The 18,328-nt window shown below is 38.5% G+C and overlaps 1 protein-coding gene across 4 annotated transcripts in view; it reads left to right on the forward strand.

Moving 5' to 3' along the window:
* NBEA (neurobeachin) overlaps positions 1–18,328 on the forward strand; it is a 796,980-nt gene that overhangs the window by 529,833 nt on the left and 248,819 nt on the right. For all 4 annotated transcript variants that reach the window (XM_084879290.1, XM_084879291.1, XM_084879292.1 and 1 more), the window contains one exon: positions 18,102–18,238. In XM_084879290.1, coding sequence (XP_084735416.1) covers positions 18,102–18,238 — 137 coding nt within the window. The remainder of the gene's footprint in view (positions 1–18,101; positions 18,239–18,328) is intronic.

The raw sequence follows: 18,328 nt of genomic DNA on the forward strand, positions 1-18,328 counted from the left end.
AGATCAAAGAAGAAATTAAAAGCATTGTGGAAATTAATGACAACAAAAGCACAACAACCCAAAAATCTATGGGATACAAGAAAAGCAGTCCTGAGAGGGAAGTTTATAGCTCTACAAGCCTACCTCCAAAAACAAGAAAAAATGGCAGTAAATAATCTACAACTCAAAGAATTAGAAAGAGAACAACAAGAAGTTGTTGTGAGTAGAAGGAAGGAGATGATAAAGATCAGAGCAGAAATAAATGATATAGAGACAAAAAAACAAACAAACGAACAAAAAACAAACAAAGAAACAAACCACAATACAAAAGATAAATTAAACCAACAGCTGGTTCTTTGAAAGGATAAATAACATTAATGAACCTCTAGCCAGGCTCACCAAGAAGCAGAGAAAGGACTCAAATAAGCAAAATCTGAAATAACAACAGAACCCATGGAATATAATGGATTATTAAAAAATACTATGAACAACTCTACTCCAACAAACTAGACAACCTAGAGGAAATGGACATATTCTTAGAAAAATACAACCTTCAAAAACTCAATCAGGAAGATTCTAAAAGGAACCAGCAATACATCAAAAAGATCATACACCATGACCAAGTAGGATTTATCCCAGGGATGCAAGGATGGTACCATATCCGCAAATCAATAAACATGATACATCACATAAAGAAATTGAAATATAAAAATCACATAATCATATCATTTGATGCTGAAAAGGCATTTGACAAAATCCAACACCCTTTCCTGATAAAAATTCTCAACAAGGTGGGAATAGAAGGATCATACCTCAATATAATAAAAGCCATATATGAAAAACCCACAGCCAACATCATACTCAATGGGCAAAAACTAAAACCATTTTCCCTAAGAACAGGAATAAGACAGGGATGCCCACTCTCACCACTCCTATTTGACAAAGTACTGGAAATACTAGCCATTGTAGTCAGACAAGAAGAAGAAATAAAAAGCATCCAAATTGGGGAAAAAAAAAAAAAAAAAAAAAAAGTAAAACTGTCCTTATTTGCAGATGACATGATACTGTACATAAAAAACCCTAAAGATTCCATCAAAAATCTAATCCTATCTAATAAAAGAGTAATATACAAATTAACCATCACTCTGCCACACCCACCAGCCCCGCCCACCAGCCAATCAGAGTGAGTATGGCTGGGGCCACAGAGAGCAGGAGGGAGATTTGGGTTTCCCTGGCAATCGAGGAAGCCAAGCTTTCCACACACCCTGGCGGCCCAGGCCTCCACTCAAGAGTACAAAGTTTCAATTGTAGAGGTAAATAAATTCCAACAGAAATGGTGGCAGCCACTGAGTTGGAAAATCAGGAGGCTAGGGTTGCATTGGGTGATAGAGGAAGCCAAGCTTCTGCAGCCATGGCCAGGTCAGGCCTTCACTCCAGGCTACAAAGTTTCAATTGTGAAAGATAAATAAATTCCAGATATCAAGGTCTCTGCTTAGGTTGCAAGGGGGCATAGCAGGCCTGCAAACCACCACAGGCCCCTAGCCCAGGCCATTCCATGTCCCAAGGGAACCTCCACTCTGATCCGGGACACCCTTCAGGGCAAATCAGCTGACCTCCATATGCACTGGGCCTCTATTCTATCTAATAAAAGAGTAATATGGAGATTTATCATCACTTCAACATACAAGATGGCTGCCCCCATGTGGTCAAAGATCTTGCCCCCATGTGGACACAAGATGGCCACTACAAAATGGCCAGCAGGGGAGGGCAGTTGGTAGGGACCAGGCCTACAAGGAAGGGCAGTTGGGGGCAATCATCCCTGCAGGGGAGGGCAGTTAGGGGTGACCAGGCCAGCAGAGGAGGGAAGTTGGGCAGAAACAGGCTGACAGGGGAGCAGTTAGACATCAATCAGGCTGGCATGGGAGTGGTTATGGGGTGATCAGGCTGGCAGGCAAAAGCAGTTAGGGGCAATCAGGAAGGCAGGCTCATGAGCAGTTGGGAGTCAGCAGTCCTTGACTGTGAGAGGGATATCCCAGATTGGAGATGGCACAGGCTAGGCTGAGGGACACACACACCCCCATGCATGAATTTTGTGCACTGGGCCTCTAATAGCATTAATAAATAAATTCAGCAATGTAGCAGGATACAAAATTAGCACCAAGAAACCTATGGCATTTCTATATACCAATAGTGAACTTATAGAAAGAGAAACTACAAAAGCAATCCAATTTACCATCACACCAAAAAAAATTAAGATACGTAGGAATAAACTTAACTAACAAGGTAAAAGACCTATATGTAAAAAACTACAGGACACTGAAAAAAAGAGATAGAGGAAGATGTAAACAGATGGAAGAACATACCATGTTCATGGATTGGTAGAGTCAACATCATCAAAATGTCCTTACTACCCAAAGCAATCTACAGATTCAATGCAACCCCCATTAAAATACCAATGACATATTTCACAAACCTGGAAAGAACTTTCCAAAAATTAATCTGGAATAAAAATAAAAATTAAAAAAAGGCCCCAAATAACTATAGCAATCTTAAGAAAGAAGAACAAAGTACGTGGGAATCTCACTATCAGACATCAAGCTGTATTACAAAACCACTGTTGTTAAGACAGCCTGTTACTGCCATAATAACAGATATGTAGATCAATGGAATAGAATAGAGAACCCAGAAATTGGCCCAAACCATTTTGCCCAATTAATATTTGAGAAAGGAGGCATGAACATAAAATGGAATCAACTTAGTCTCTTCAACAAATGGTGTTGGGAAAATTGGACAGATACATGCAAAAAAATTAAACTAGACCACCAACTTACACTATACACAAAAATAAACTCACAATGGATAAAAGACTTAAACATAAGACTGGAAACCACAAAAATGCCAGTGAATCCTCAGGCAGCAAAATCTCTGACATATGCTGAAGGAACTTCTTCACTAATACAGCTCCTAGGGCAATGGAAGCTAAAGAGAAAATAAACAAATGGGACTACATCAAAATAAAAAGCTTTTTCTCAGCAAAAAGAAACCATCAATAAAACAACAAGAAATCCCACTACATGGGAGAATATATTTGCCAATGACATCACTGGTAAGGGTTTAATCTCCAACATTTAATCTCCATTTGCCAGGGAACTCAGACAACTTAACAAAAGGAAGATATACCAATCAAGAAATGGGCAGTGGACATAAATAGACGCTTTTCGAAGAAGGACAGAAGAAGGCCAAGAGACATGAAAACATGCTCAAAGTCACTAATTATCTGAGAGGAAAATCAAAACATGTGGTATGATCTTACACCAGTAAGAATGCCTATCATCAATAAATAAACAAATGACAAATGTTGGCGAGGATGAGGAGAAAAAGGAACTCTTTTACACTGCTGGTGGGAATGCAGACTGGTGTAGCGACTGTGGAGAACAGTATGGAGTTTTCTCAGAAAACTAAAAATGGAACTTCCATTTGATTCAGTGATCCAACTTCTAGGAATATATACCAAGAAAGTAGAAGCACAAATCAGAAAGGATATATGCACCCCTGTGTTCATAGCAGCACAATTCACCATAGCTAAGATTTGGAAACAACATAAGGGCCCATCAGCAAATGAGTAGATTAAAAAACTGTGGCATTTCTACACAATGGAATACTATGCTGCAGTAATAAAGGAGTTCTTACCATTTTCAACAGCATGGATGGAACTGAAGAGCATTGTGCTAAGTGAAATAAGCCAGTCAGAGAAAGACAAATATCAGGTGATCTCACTCATTTGTGGAATATAATGAACAACATAAACTGAAGAACAGGGACAGATCCAGAGGCACAGAAGCATCCATCAGACTGCCAAACCTCAGAGGGAAGTTAGGGGAAGGTGGGCGAAAGGAGGAGAGATCAACCAAAGGACTTGTATGCATGAATATAAGCTTAACCAATGGGCATGAACACTAGAGGGGTGAGGGCACGGGGGGGGGGGTGGGGGGGGGAGTTGGGGAGTCAATGGAGGGATGAGGACACATATGTAATACCATAATCAATAAAGAAATTAAAAAACAAATAGAAACACCCAGGATTTGGGTAATTTTATAAAAAAAAATATATTCTCTGCAAATAAGAAAAGAGTCACTGTCTGGAGATTGTATAACTATAATTATTTTTTCCACGAAGCATTTTACTTTATTTTATTTATATAGTTATTATTTTTTGACACATCATTGTTTTTATTTTTATTTTTTTATAATTTATCTTTATTGTTGAAACCTTAAAGCATTTTAATTATTTGAAACCCAGGGAATTATCCTGAATTAGAGCCATCTAAGATTTCTGCAGCATTTCCCCCTTAACTACCTTCTCCTCCAGGCACAGACATGCCTCTGCTTTCTTAATGCCTAATAAAGCTTTCCTGGTATTCCAAAACAAAGTTCCAACTTTTTCATACTCTTCACTAATTAAAGTTATTCTGAGATTAAAGCATCGTATTCTTTTAATTATATGGGGAAATAATATAAGTTCAAAGTAATAATAAATAGTTTAGGTATGTTTAACTTACTTTGGCTGTGAATTGTTTTCCTACAAAATTTATCACTGTAAAAATAATTGTAAAAATTTACTTCCCTATATTTTTGTCTGAATACTTTTTTGGAATGATATTCTTTTGCACTAAAAATAAAGGATTTCCAATGTTCTTTCTTCTAAATAATGTCAAGATTTTAAGTTTACTAATTTTACAAAGATTTTAAGTTTTACTAATTTTTCCATGTTTATATCCTAAAATAATAATCTCTTACATGTTCCAAAAACAATTGAATATATGGTTTCCAAGTAACTGAGGCTGGGGGAAATCCATATTCTGTTAATATTAAACTAAGCTGAAAATATTCAAGTGATTCTAAAATACATTATAACTCACTTATACTATTTTTTGCCAATTCAAATTAATCAATTACTTGTAACGATGCCATTTTTAATTAACTTCAACTCTTTGTCCCTACACCAGTAGATAGGTTGGGGCAAAAGTAGGTTTACAGTTTTGAGTGGGAGAAACGGGGTTTATTCTTGTGTTATTATTTATTATTATAATTGTTGTATTATTAATCCACTAGAGGGCCAATGCACAAAATTTGTGCATGGTGGAGGGGGGTCCTGTGGGATGGGGCCTAAACTGGCAGTGGGACATCTCTTGCAATCTAGGACCTCTGGCTCCTAACTGCTTGCTCTAACGATTCTGCTGGCTGCCGGGAGGGGCCTTCCTTTATTATATGCTGCCCCCTGGTGGTCAACTCATGTCATAGTGAGCAATTGAACTCCCAGTCTCCTGGTCAAACTCCCAAGGGGACAATTGCATTATATATATAATATATAATATATAATAAATATATAATATATAATATATAATATATAATATATAATATATAATATATAATATATAATATATAATATATAATATATAATATATAATATATAATATATAATAAATATATAGTATATAATATATAATATTCAATATATAATATATATCCATATATATATATATATGCCTTTTGTGTGTTTATATAATATATATATATTCCTTTTTGTTCTTTATATTGAAAATTTAATTGCCTTTTAAAAATTTATCTTTATTGTTGAAAGTATTACAGATGTCCACTTCCCTCCCTTATTGACCCCCTCCCCTAAGCCTTCACCACACTATTGTCTCTGTCTATGGTTTATGCATATAAGGTTTTTGGTTAATCTCTCCTCCACTCAGTCCCCTCGGCCTTCCCACTGAGATTCCTCAGTCTGTTCCATGCTTCTATGTCTCTGGATCTATTTTGTTCACCCGTTTATTTTGTTCATTAGATTCTACATATGAGTGAGATCATGTGATACTTGTCTTTCTCTGACTGACTTATTTCACTTAGCATAATACTCTCCAGGTGACTCTACAACTGTCTCAAAGGGTAAGATATCTTTCTATTTTACAGCTGCATAGTTTTACATGGTGTAAATGTATTCCAGGAATTGTTTATTTTTTATTTTATTTTTTTGGTATAGCAAAGGTGGAGATTTATTTTTTCTCTTTGTTTTATTGTTTAAAGTCTTATAAATAGTAGTATATAGATCTCTTTTTTTTCCAATTTACCTTCCCCCAGGCTCCCTACCCCCCGCCCCCATGTTTTATGCCCATTGCTTATGCTTATATTAAGGTGATTTTTAACAATTTGTCCCACATCCCGCGGTGTTTTAAAAAAGTACTGATTTTTTGAAAGAATGCACGACAAGCTAGGGAACTGCGGGAGAACGGGAAGGGAATATATAGTTTTTGGCGGCCATGTGACTATTTAGCCAGCATATGAGTTTTACATTATTTTTGTTAATTTTATTTTGTTAAACTTTAATAATAACAAATAATTGTTGAGAACTGATTATTGAGAACTGCTTATCAAAGTTTGCATTGTTGATCAGTTGTTAGAATTGTGGAATATGCGCTGTCCTTACCAGGAAGTAATGCTGCGACTAAACACGTTTTTTCTACGGTAAATAAAGTGTGGACACCAGAAAAATCACAATTAAGTGTTGAGACTTTGAAAGCCATTTTATGTGTGAAATATAATTTTACAAATTCTTGTGGAAAATTTCATGATCTTTTATGCAACAACAGCAATCTACTAAAAAAATCACTCAAATGAGAAATATGCCAAAGAATAAAATAATAATATACATAATTTTTATTTATTATATTTGTAAATTGTACTTATGTTGAACTTTAATATATTACAATATTATTTTAATATATTACAATTCTATAAAAAATTTTGTTGCTCCGTATAGACCAAATTTTTAATCAAGAAACCCCCATCTCCCCCCGGTCAATGGTGTTCCGCTTTACCAATGTTAAAATCTGGTCACCTTAGGTTATTTGCATGCATACAAGTCCTTTGGTTGATCTCTTACCTCAACCCCCCAAACCTTCCTGCTGTAATTTGACATCTGTAGGATGCTTCTCTGCCTCTGTACCTATTTTTGTTCATCAGTTTATAATGTTTTTATTATCCATAAATGAGTGAGATCATGAGGTATTTTTCTTTCACTGACTGGTTTATTTCACTTAGCATAATGCTCTCCAGTTCCATCCATGCTATTGCAAATGGTAAGAATTCCTTCTTTTTTTTTATAGCAGCATAGTATTCCATTTTGCATATGTACCACAGTTTTATAATGCATTCATCTGCTGATGGGCATTTAGGCTGTTTTCAAAGCTTAGCTATTGTAAATTGTGCTGCTATGAACATAGGAGTGCATATATCCTTTCTGGTTCATGTTTCTGTTTTCTTGGAATATATTTCTACAAGTGGTATTACTGGGTCAAATGGGAGTTTCATTTTTAAATTTTTGAGGAAACTCCATACTGTTTTCCCTAGTGGCTGCACCACTCTACATTCCTACCAGCAGTGCCCCAGGTTCCTTTTTCTCTGCATCCCCTCCAGCACTTTTTGTTTGTTGATTTGTTGATGATAGCCATTCTGACAGGTGTGAAATGGCACCTCATTATTGTTTTGATTTGCATCTCTCAGATGATTAGTGACTTTGAGCATGTTTTCATATGTCTCTTGGCTTTCTGAATGTCCTCTTTCAAAAAGTATCTACTTAGATCCTTTGTCCATTTTTTGGGTTGTTTATCTTCCTTTCGTTAAGTAGTATAAGTTCCCTGTAAATTTTGGTGATTACACCCTTACTAGAGATAACATTGGCAATATGTTCTCCCATGCAGTGAGCTTTCTTATTCTTTTGCTGATGGTTTCTTTTGTTTTTTATTTTTAAAAATATATTTTATTGACTTTTTACAAAAAGGAAGGGAGAGGGATGGAGAGTTAGAAACATCGATGAGAGAGAAACGTGGATCAGCTGCCTCCTGCACAACTGCTACTGGGGATGTGCCCACAACAAGGAACATGTCCTTGACCAGAATTGAACATGGGACCTTTGAGTCCACAGGTCGATGCTCTATCCACTGAGCCAAAACAGTTAGGGCTGATGTTTTCTTTTGTTGTGCAGAAGCTTTTTATATTTTAATGTCAACCCATTTGTTTATTTTCTCTTTAGTTTCCATTGACCTAGGAGCAGTATCAATGAAGATATTGCTTCAGCATATACCTGAGATTTTGTTGCCTGTGGATTCCTGTAACATTTTTATTGTTTCCCTGTAATGGCATTTTTAGGGCATTACATGTAAGTGCTTTATCCATTTTGAGTTTATTTTTGTGTATGGTGTAAGTTGGTGGTCTAGTTTCATTTTTTTGCATGTGTTTGACCGAATTTCCCAGCACCATTTATTGAAGAGACTGTCTTGACTCCACTGAATGTTCTTGCCTTTTTTGTCTAATATTAATTGAGCATAGTGGTTTGTGTCAGTTTCTGGATTCTCTAGTCTATTCCATTTGTCAATAGGTCTGTTCTTGTGCCAATATCAAGCAGTTTTTATAAAAGTGCCTTTATAATACATTTTATTATCTGGTTTTGATATCCCACCTACTTTGTTCTTCTTTCTCAGGATTGCTACAACTATTTGTTTTTGTTTTTTGTTTTTATTCCAGATTAATTTTCAGAGAGTTTGTTCTAAGTCCTTGAAGTATGCCATTAGTATTTTAATGGGAATTGCATTGAATTTATAGATTGCATTGGGTAGTATGGACATTTTAATTATGTTGATTCTACCAATCAATGAACATGGTATGTTCTTCCATTTGTTCATTGTACCTCTCTCTTTTTTTAGTGTTTTGAAATTTTCTGAGTACAGGTCCTTTATCTCCTTGGTTAAGTTTATTCTTAGGTATTTTAATTTTTTTGTTGCAATGGTAAATGGGATTGGTTTTTAAATTTCTCTTTCTCTGAGTTCATTATTGGTGTATAGAAAAGCCATAGACTTCTGGGTGTTAAATTTGTAACCTGTTACCTTGCTGAATTCATCTATAAAGTCTAGTAGTTTTTTGATGGAATCTTTGGGGTTTTCTATGTACAATATCATGTCATCTGCAAATAAGGACAGTTTTATTTCTTATTTTCCTATTTGGATGCCTTTTATTTCTTCTTCTTGTCTGATTACCATGGCTAGTACTCTCAGTATTATGTCATACAGCAGTGGTGAGAGTGGGGATCCCTGTCTTGTTTCTTGGAAATAGTTTTAGTTTTTGTCCATTGAGTATGATGGTGGCTGTGGGTTTGTCATATATGGCCTTCATTATGTTGAGGCATGATCCTTCTATTACCACCTTGCTGAGTGTTTTGATCAAGAAGGGTTGTTGGATTTTGTCAAATTTTTTTTTGCATCAAATGATATGATTATGTGATTTTTATCTCTCAGTTTGTTTATGTGATGTATCACATTTATTGATTTGAGGATATTGTACCATCCTTGCACCCCTGGAATAAATCCCACTTGGTCATAGTGTATGATTTTTCTAATGTAATGCTAGATCCTATTTGTTAAAATTTTGTTGAGCATTTTGGCGTCTCTGTTCATGAGGGATATTGGCCTGTACTTCTCTTTCTTTGTATTGTCTGTATCTGGTTTTGGGATTAGGGCAATGCTGGCTTTGTAGAAAAAGTTTGGAAGTGCTCCTTCCTCTTGAATTTTTTGGAATAGCCTGAGGAAAATGTGTTTTATTTTTTCTTTGAATATTTGATAAAACTCCATTGTGAAGCCCTCTGGTCCAGGGTTTTTGATTATTGGAAGTTTTTTTTTAAATTATTATTACTACTTTAATTTCCTCCATAGTTATCAGCTTATTCAGATTTTTTTATTTCTCCTGGTTGAATTTTGGAAAGTCCTATTTTTTTAGGAATATGTAAATTTCTTCTAGGTTGATCAGTTTGTTGGAGTAGAGTATCTCATAGTATTTTTATGATTCTTTGTATTTCTGTGGGGTTGATTGTTATTTCACCTCTTTCATTTCTGATTTTGTTTATTTGAGTCTTCTCTCTTTGCTTCTTAGTGAGCCTGGCTAGAGGTTCATCAATCTTGTTTATCTTATCAAAGATCCAGCTCTTGGTTTCATTTATCTTTTGTATTGTTATTTTGGTCTCTATTTCATTTATTTTCGTTATGATATTTATGAGTCCCTTCCTTCTGCTCACTCTGGGCTTTTCTTGTTGCTCTCTTTCTAATTCTCCAAGTTGTAGAGTTAGGAGGTTTATTATCAGTTTTTCTTGTTTTTTGAGGTAGGCCATAATGCTATGAACTTCTCTCTCAGGATTGCTTTCACCATGTCCCAGAGATTTTGGATTGTTGTGTTTTCATTGTTGTTTGTTTCCAGGATGGGCATTATTTCTTCTTTGATCTCTTTGGTAACCCACTCATTGTTTAAAAGTACATTATTCAGCCTCCAATGTTTGGATTTCTGTGACTGTTTCTATTGTAGTTGATTTCTAATTTTATGCCATTGTGATCTGAGAAGATGCTTGATATGATTTTAATCCTCTTGAATTTGTAGAGACTTTGCCTGTGTCCCAATATGTGGTCTATCTTTGAAAATGTCCCATGTAAGCTTGAGAAGAATGTATATTCTGTAGTTTTAGGGTGGAACATTCTAAAGATGTCGATTTAGTCCATTTAATCTAGTGAGTTATTTAGGATTGAAGATTCTTTGCTAATTTTTTGTTTAGAGGATTTATCTAGTGATGTTAATGGGGTATTAAAATATCCCACTATGATTGTGTTGCTGTCAGTTTTACCCCTGATATCGTCCAGAAGTTTTTTTTTAATGTACTTTTGTGCTCCTGCATTGTGTGCATAAATGTTTACCAGAGTTATATCCTCTTTTTGTATTGATCCCTATAGAATTAGGAAGTGGCCTTCCTTGTCTCATGTTAAGGTCTTCATTTTGAGGTCTATGTTTTCAGATATAAGTATTTCTACCCCAGCCTTTTTTTCATTTTTATTTGCCTGATAGATCTTTTTCCATCACTTCACATTCAGTCTGTGTCAGTCCATTGTTCTGAGGTGAGTCTACTATAGACAGCATATATATGCGTCATGTTTTCTTATCCATTCAGTCATTCAGTGACTTTTGATTTATGCATTTAATCCATTTATGTTTAATGTTGTTATTATTAATAAGTACTTGTTTGTAGCCATTTCTGTACTTTATGCCTGTGTCTCTTCCTCCCTTTCTATTTCTTCTTTTTACATCATTCCCTTTAGCATTTCTTGCATTGCTATCTTTGTAGTGATAAAATCCCTTAGCCTTTTTTGTCTATGAAGCTCCTGATTTCCCCTTCAATTTTGATTGATAGTCTTGATGGATAGAGTATTCTTGGAATCATTCACTTCCTCTGCATCACTTTGTATATCTCCTTCCATTTCCTTCTAGCTTGATGTGTTTCTGTTGAGAAATCATTTGATAATCTGATGGGGGATTCTTTGTAGGTAACTTCCTGTTTCTCCCTTGCAGCCTTTTAGATTCTCTCTTTGTCGTTTTCATTTGCCATTATAATTATGATGTGTCTTGGTGTGGGTCCTTTTGGATTCATCTTGCTTGGGACTCTCTGTACTTGTGTAACTTCTTCCTTCCCCATATCAGGGAAGTTTTCTGTCATTATTTATTCAAATAGATTTTCTAATCCTTGCTGCTCCTCTTGTCTTTCTGGCAGCCCTATTATAAGTTTGTTAGTTCGTTTTGCATTGTCCCAAGACTCCCTTAGGCTCTCCTCCTGTGTTTTACTTTTTTCTTTAGTTGCTGTTCAGATTGGGCTTGTGTCTGTACCTTATCTTCTAACTCACTAATTCGGTCCTCTGCTTCTTCTAGTCTACTGTTGATACCTCCCATGGTGTTCTTGATTGTAGCTATATCACTTTTCATTTCTTCCTGATTTTTGCATAGTTGATTTTCTCATTCATCAGGTATATGAACTGTACAACCATTACTCTGAATCATTTTTTTGGCATGTTGCATGCTTTCATTTCACTTATTTTCTTTCTTGGCAATTCCTCATTTTCTTTTCTCAGGGGATTGTTTCATTGTTTACCCATTCTTACTATCACCAGAAGGTTCAAATGTCAAGTTGTAGGGGTCTGGGCCCTGTGCAGTGGGAGTGTCACTGAAGAGCTCTGACACCAGATGTGTGGCTGCTGAGGGTTGGTGGGATCCACACTCACCCGGGATCAGAGTCTCTGGCAGTTAATGTGGCCTTGTGTGCACACCTAGAATCAGGCACCCCACCTGTGCTACGCTTGAACAGAGACCCCACTGGCATGTGCCAAAAATCTGAGTCCCCAAGTATATGTCATGAGTTATAGACCCTCTGTGTCCATGCTGAGAATCGAGTATCAGAGTCTCTGTTGCTTGGTGCAGCCTGGGGCCAAAAATCAGGATCCCTGTGTGTTCAGGCATTAAGAATTGGGGTCACTGGCTCTTAGTGTGAATGCACTGGGAATCAGGAATCCCAGGAGCACACAATGAGAAACAGAATCAAGTCACTGGTGCTCAGTGCTGCCTCTTGTGCAGAGAATCAGGGTCCCTGGTCTGCTTGAAGGACCGGGTTGCACAGTTGCACTGTGTTGGCAGGAGGTCCACTCCAGTCCTGCAGAATACAGCCTTTCACGTGTGCTTGCCCTGAATCAAAGTCAGGTGGCACTGCCACCTTTGTGGGTATGGAGTCTGGTCATGCTGGTGTGCACTGCAGGAAACAAACTCCCCATATCCGTGAACCCACGTTCAAATTCAGGGCAGCCGCCTGTGTGGGAATGGGGTCATGTTGTGGGGAAACAAACTCCCCAAGTTGGCGCACCCAGGCTCAAATTAAGCACAGTCTCCCTGTGTGAGTGTGGGGTCTGGTCATACAGGTGTGTGCTGCTGAAAACAAATTCCCCAAGTTTGTGTGCCCAGACTCAAAATCAGTGCAGTCTTCCTGTGTGGGTGCAGTGTCTTGCTGTGGGAAACAACTCCCCAAGATCGCATACCCAGGTTCAAATTCAGTGCAGCCTCCCTGTGTGGGCATGGGGTCTGATAGCGGGAAACAAACTTCCCATGTCTAGGCACCCAGGCTCAAATTCAGGTAGAGCCACTGCTTCCAATATGTGGTCAGGAGGCCTGTTTGCACAGAGAGGGTCTGGCAGTTCCTACTCCACTGCCATAGGCCAGCAGGGAGGGGGATTGGCTCTGTGACTCACAGAAATCTGTGGGTGGGGTGCCTGAGGTTTTGGTATCCATGGGTCTGCAGCTGTGGTCGCAATTCTTTTATCTTAGTGGCTGTGGGGTCCCTGTTTGCAACTGAGACCAGATTGGGTAGTGGCAAGACTAGGATCCTAGTCTCAAGCAGTTCTGTTCTTCAAGATGGTATGGTCTCTTTGTCAGCGGTGTCCTCCCTGGAGTGTTTACAGTGGCCGCCAGGTTTCACTGTCTAAGACTGCCTGGTTTGGCAGCCCCTTGGAAGACCTTCAGGATCTAACTGTCCCTAGCTCGCTCGCTCTCTCTCTCTCTCTCTCTCTCTCTCTCTCCCTCCCTCCCTCCCTCCCTCCCTCCCCCCTCCCTCCCTCCCTCCCTCCCTCCCTCTCTCTCTCTCTCTCTCTCTCTCTCTCTCTCTCTCTCTCTCTCTCTCACACACACACACACACACACACACACACACACACCACATCCACACACTCCTTTATCACTTCCTCACTCTCTCACACACTTTCCCTCCCTCCCTACCTCCTTGCTGGTTGCCATCTTCATCCGCTCTCCCCCCGCCCCCCCAGTTGTTTGTTTGTTTTTTAATCCATTCATCTACTGATGGGCACTTGGGCTATTTCCAGACCTTCACTATTGTAAATTGCATTGCTATGAACATAGGGAAGCTTATATTTTTTCTTATTAGTGTGTCGGGTTTCTTAGGATATATTCCTAGAAGTCAGGTCACTGGGTCAAATGGCAGTTCCATATTTTATTTTTTGAGGAATTTGTTTAGTGGCTGCACCGTCTGCATTTCTACCAGCAATGTATTAGGGTTCCCTTTTCTCCACATCCTTGCCAGCATTTATGTTTTGTTAATGGTAGTTGGCCAACAGACATATGAAAAAATGCTCAAAGTCACTAATCATCAGAGAGATGCAAATTAAAATGACAATGAGGTATCACCTCACACCTGTCAGAATAAATTGCCTTTTAATTGCTAGAATGCTATTGACTCCCCCTCCCCCAAAATGATTAATTCTTGGTGTCTGAGAAAAAAGGAAAGCAGCCCCTGACCTCTGGAAAGTGGCCTGGCCCTTAAAATGGAGGCCTTGGTATTGTTGGGAATTGGCATGGAGCTCATAACTAGACCATGGTGTTCTCATTTTGGACATAGCCTCACAGAACACCAACATCAGACAAGGTCACGTGATGATGACGTGAGGCAAAAACAGCCAGACAAAAACAAGTTCATTCTGCATACTACCTAAATATTGAACATCTCCTCATCTGGCTAATAATATGAGTGACTGCTACTTCTTTACCAATTGCAGCTGCTTTGATCTAGTTCTCCCTCCCTTTAGATAAGATTTATTAAGACACCCAATCAGAATTATCCCTGCTTCCTGACAGAGTCCAATCCAGAATAAAGTCTTGCTTCCTTCCTTGAACCCTTCCCAAAATCATTTTACCAAAGCCCAAATCCTATAGGAAGTTCTTCCAACACCCACTTGCTAAGTCACACCATTTCCTGTCACCCTTGTTGAAATGAGCAACAAACCCAATTTTTTAAATCACAGATGTGTTTCTGGTGGTTTTGGGGCAAGAGGATATTCTCACATTCATAGCTGAAAATTGTGAATATTGAACTATAAATTGAATGTAAAATAATTTTATAAACTATAAAGTTCTATTAAAAATTTGATGTATTAAGATTTCTAGGCTTAGAATTTTGTTTTCAGTAAATTCATCCAAACCCATAAGTGTTTTTTTAACATTCTAGTTTTAAAATATATTTCATGAATAGTTCCCTTCTCAAATATAAAACATATGTTATTTTCTACTCTAGGTTTACGATCTCAGTGGATTAAAGACTCTATGGTTCTAAAGAGAATTTATTTTTTAAAGATTCTTTGCATTATGCTTGGAAATTGACCTTTGTTTTAATTCAGATTTTAAATTAGCATTAAAATGAAAAGTTATATCCCTATTCTTCTTTCAAAAATAATAATGGATCAAGATTTCTTAAACATTATATTACCAATTCAAAAATGTAAATGATTTTTCTTTTTCTTTAATTACCACTTTAAATGATGTAGCTTTAAATTATTATAGGCATCAATAAGGGGAGGAGGTTTTGTCCCATCCATTTGTTTAACCATACTTTATTATTTGTCAGTATATGCTTTGTATTTTATTTTTTTATTGCTATAGCATTGATTGGATTGAATACATCTACATTATATTTTGATAACATTATATTTTATCCTTTTATTGCTATAGTAGTGATTGGATTGAATATACCTACATTCATGTCCCCTGTCTCACTACAGTAATCAAAGTTAAAGGTTAAATTTTTACCAATATATCTTCTAGAATAGAACCTGCTGGATCACCATTGTTCTTGCATCCAGAGATGCTGCCCCATTGTAACCTTTTTTTTTTTTTTTAAGGTATGGAGGCTTTCAAATATCCACATATTCCAGATGGAAGGTCTACTGGTTTGTGATTGTGCATTACGTAAATATCTTAATATGAGATCCCTAAAATCATGAGGCTCTCCCAAACGGGATTAATGTATAATCCCCTCTCTCTATTGCTGTAGTGGATTAACTCTGCATTCTCTCTGTGACTAGTTTGCTTCTTGAAGACTACAACAAAAAGACTCAGTGCTCTTTAAACATGGAATTGGAAGTTGAATTGAATACTAGTATTTCCAAAGGACAAGGGTAAAAATGACACACTATTAAAGCTGAGTATTTTATGACGTGTCTTTCTTAAAGAAGGATCCTTTTGAAGCCCTTTTATAAACCCCCAGAAAATAGCAATTCAATAAAATAAGATTGGAGTAAAATCAAAAGGTGGTGCAGTGTCCTTTCAGAAACACAGAGAAACATGTAGAGAAAAAATGTGTTACCTGTTAAAAGTCTACAGAACTGTATTTGAAATTCATAATATATTTTAGTAAATCAGTGTGCATGCTTTTCATAATGTGTTTCATGATATATTTTCAGTTTTTCCAATTTAATTATTTGGATCTGTTGAATTACTTTTTAAGAGAAAAAAGCATTTGCCTTTTTTTTTTTTTTTTTTTTTTTTACCATTCTTGGACTCTAATTGCCAGAAAACTCTATTAAACCAGAAATCACTATCCTTCTGTGTTTACAATAGGGACTTTCCTAAGGTTTTATTTAGCAAGGCCCAAGGATGAATAAGAAGATATTTTGTTTCTAATGTGAATCACATCACCTCCTTTCTCACCTTGTCCTAAACAAAAGTAAACCTGGGTTTCTCCAGAAGGGAAATCGAAGAGTGGCATCCGAAGAGGTCCTGGTAGTTTAAGGGTTAAGGGAGCCGGTTGGATGCCCCTGGCTTTGGGGATTTTGAGCGAGGCTTGGGAGGCTGGGGCGCCTCTGAGCGCCATACCGACCCTCCAATGAACACAAAGGAGGGCCTGGGGAATAGAAACCCAAACCCACTTGTAATCATACAAGAGATTCAGGCATAATTACTTGAGCAATCTAGATTAAGATTGATGAGTCTTTAAAGTGGCGCTTCAGATCGACCGCTTTGCCCTTTGGAAAGAAAAACCTCATGGAGCCAAGGTGGACCCCTGACTCCGCTGGCTCAGAAGCGGAAGCTGCCGGCCGAGACCCCAGCGGGCCCCCCTGCGGGCTCCGGGCGGGGAGAGAAAGCGATAAAATAAACGAAAGGGTTTAGTGTTAGCGACCTGGCAGGCAGTCACGGTCCAGGGTGTAGGCTGACACTGACACAGTTTGCTCCACAGCCACCCCTTTGAGCGCCGCGGCAGCCGGCCTAGTCCTCCCGGGCCTCCGGCGGCAGAAAGGCCGGCTTTGTGCGGCCGCGGCGGATGCCTGCGAGCCGGTCCCGCCGGCTGCCTCCCGGCCCGCGCGTGGCCGTGGCCGTGGCCGTAAGAGCCTCAGTGTCCACGGGGGACCCTCCTTTTTATCGCTACGTTGCTGTTATTGTGACTCCTTTGACTAGAAATGCAAGGGAGGGGAGAATGGAAGGGAACGTAATGCGTCCTTGCTACAGAAGAACAGGCGTCATTTCTGATTTCCTTGTGTGCAGTCGAGCTAAGAATGCCTCCCCTTCGGGGAATCTTAAACAAACTGCTAAGCAACCCCCCTAATACTAGTCTAATATGCGAAATTCTAATTTTCGATTCTAACTCAGATGGATGGGATTTGAAGTAAGCACCTTAGTAGACACATTGTCTAAACATCTTTTACTGCAGCTTGCTTAATTCCTCTAGTTTAAAAAATAGAGAATTAGAACTTTTCGGACGTTTTCCTGAGAATAGTTTTGTTCAAATTTCTTAACAATTTCATCACCTTTTGACTGGCTCTCTGTTAGAAAAATTACTGCTATACATAAGAAATGTATTTAATGCCCGTGTGTGCCTGCGCGTGTATGTGTATGTGGCACGCCTGGGGACAGGGGACACCGATGTTAATCCCCCTGCCAGATGCAAACCTGCAAACCGTAGTGCCCCGGACTTTCTACATTACCATCCCGCCTGCTTCACACCCGCCCGCCCAGCCCGGGGAGCTCTGCCGCCGGTTTACGGGGCTTCACACAAGTACTGTCTCCTTCCAGCAGCGCTGGCTGCCCAGGGTGCTCCGTGCAGAATCGGCCTCGGAGAGTCCGTTCTGCACTTTTTAGTTAATCGCAGCGTCTCACCAACCATATAGGATTACTAGGAGGAGGTTGCAAACTCATTTACTAAGGGTCTCTTATTCGGTTGTCTGGCCTATTGGGTTTTTATAAAAAGTATTTATTTCTAGTGTCGTTTTAAGGTAATTGTGAAAGCTAAGCTGACCTTACCGCATGGAAGGGACATAGTATAGGCCCCATCTTTTTGGTGCATCTTTAAAAATAAAAGCCTGTGGTACCCCTCTGGGAAGGAGCCAGAGAGAGTCACAGGACTTAGCCTGACTGGGTGCCCTTGTCTTTCAGGCCCAGTGGTCCTCAGCACGCCTGCCCAGCTCATCGCTCCAGTGGTGGTGGCCAAAGGGACTCTCTCGATCACCACGACAGAAATCTACTTCGAGGTAGATGAGGATGACGGAGCCTTCAAAAAGATCGACTCTAAAGTGAGTTAAAGCGATTAGGCTACAGGACTGGTGGCTTTGTGGGAGGAAGTGTTTTTCAATTTTGCTGGGTTTTAAATGACAGTGGGGGAG

Source organism: Pipistrellus hanaki, assembly GCF_964339955.1.
Source record: "Pipistrellus hanaki genome assembly, chromosome: 3".
Lineage (NCBI taxonomy): Eukaryota > Metazoa > Chordata > Mammalia > Chiroptera > Vespertilionidae > Pipistrellus > Pipistrellus hanaki.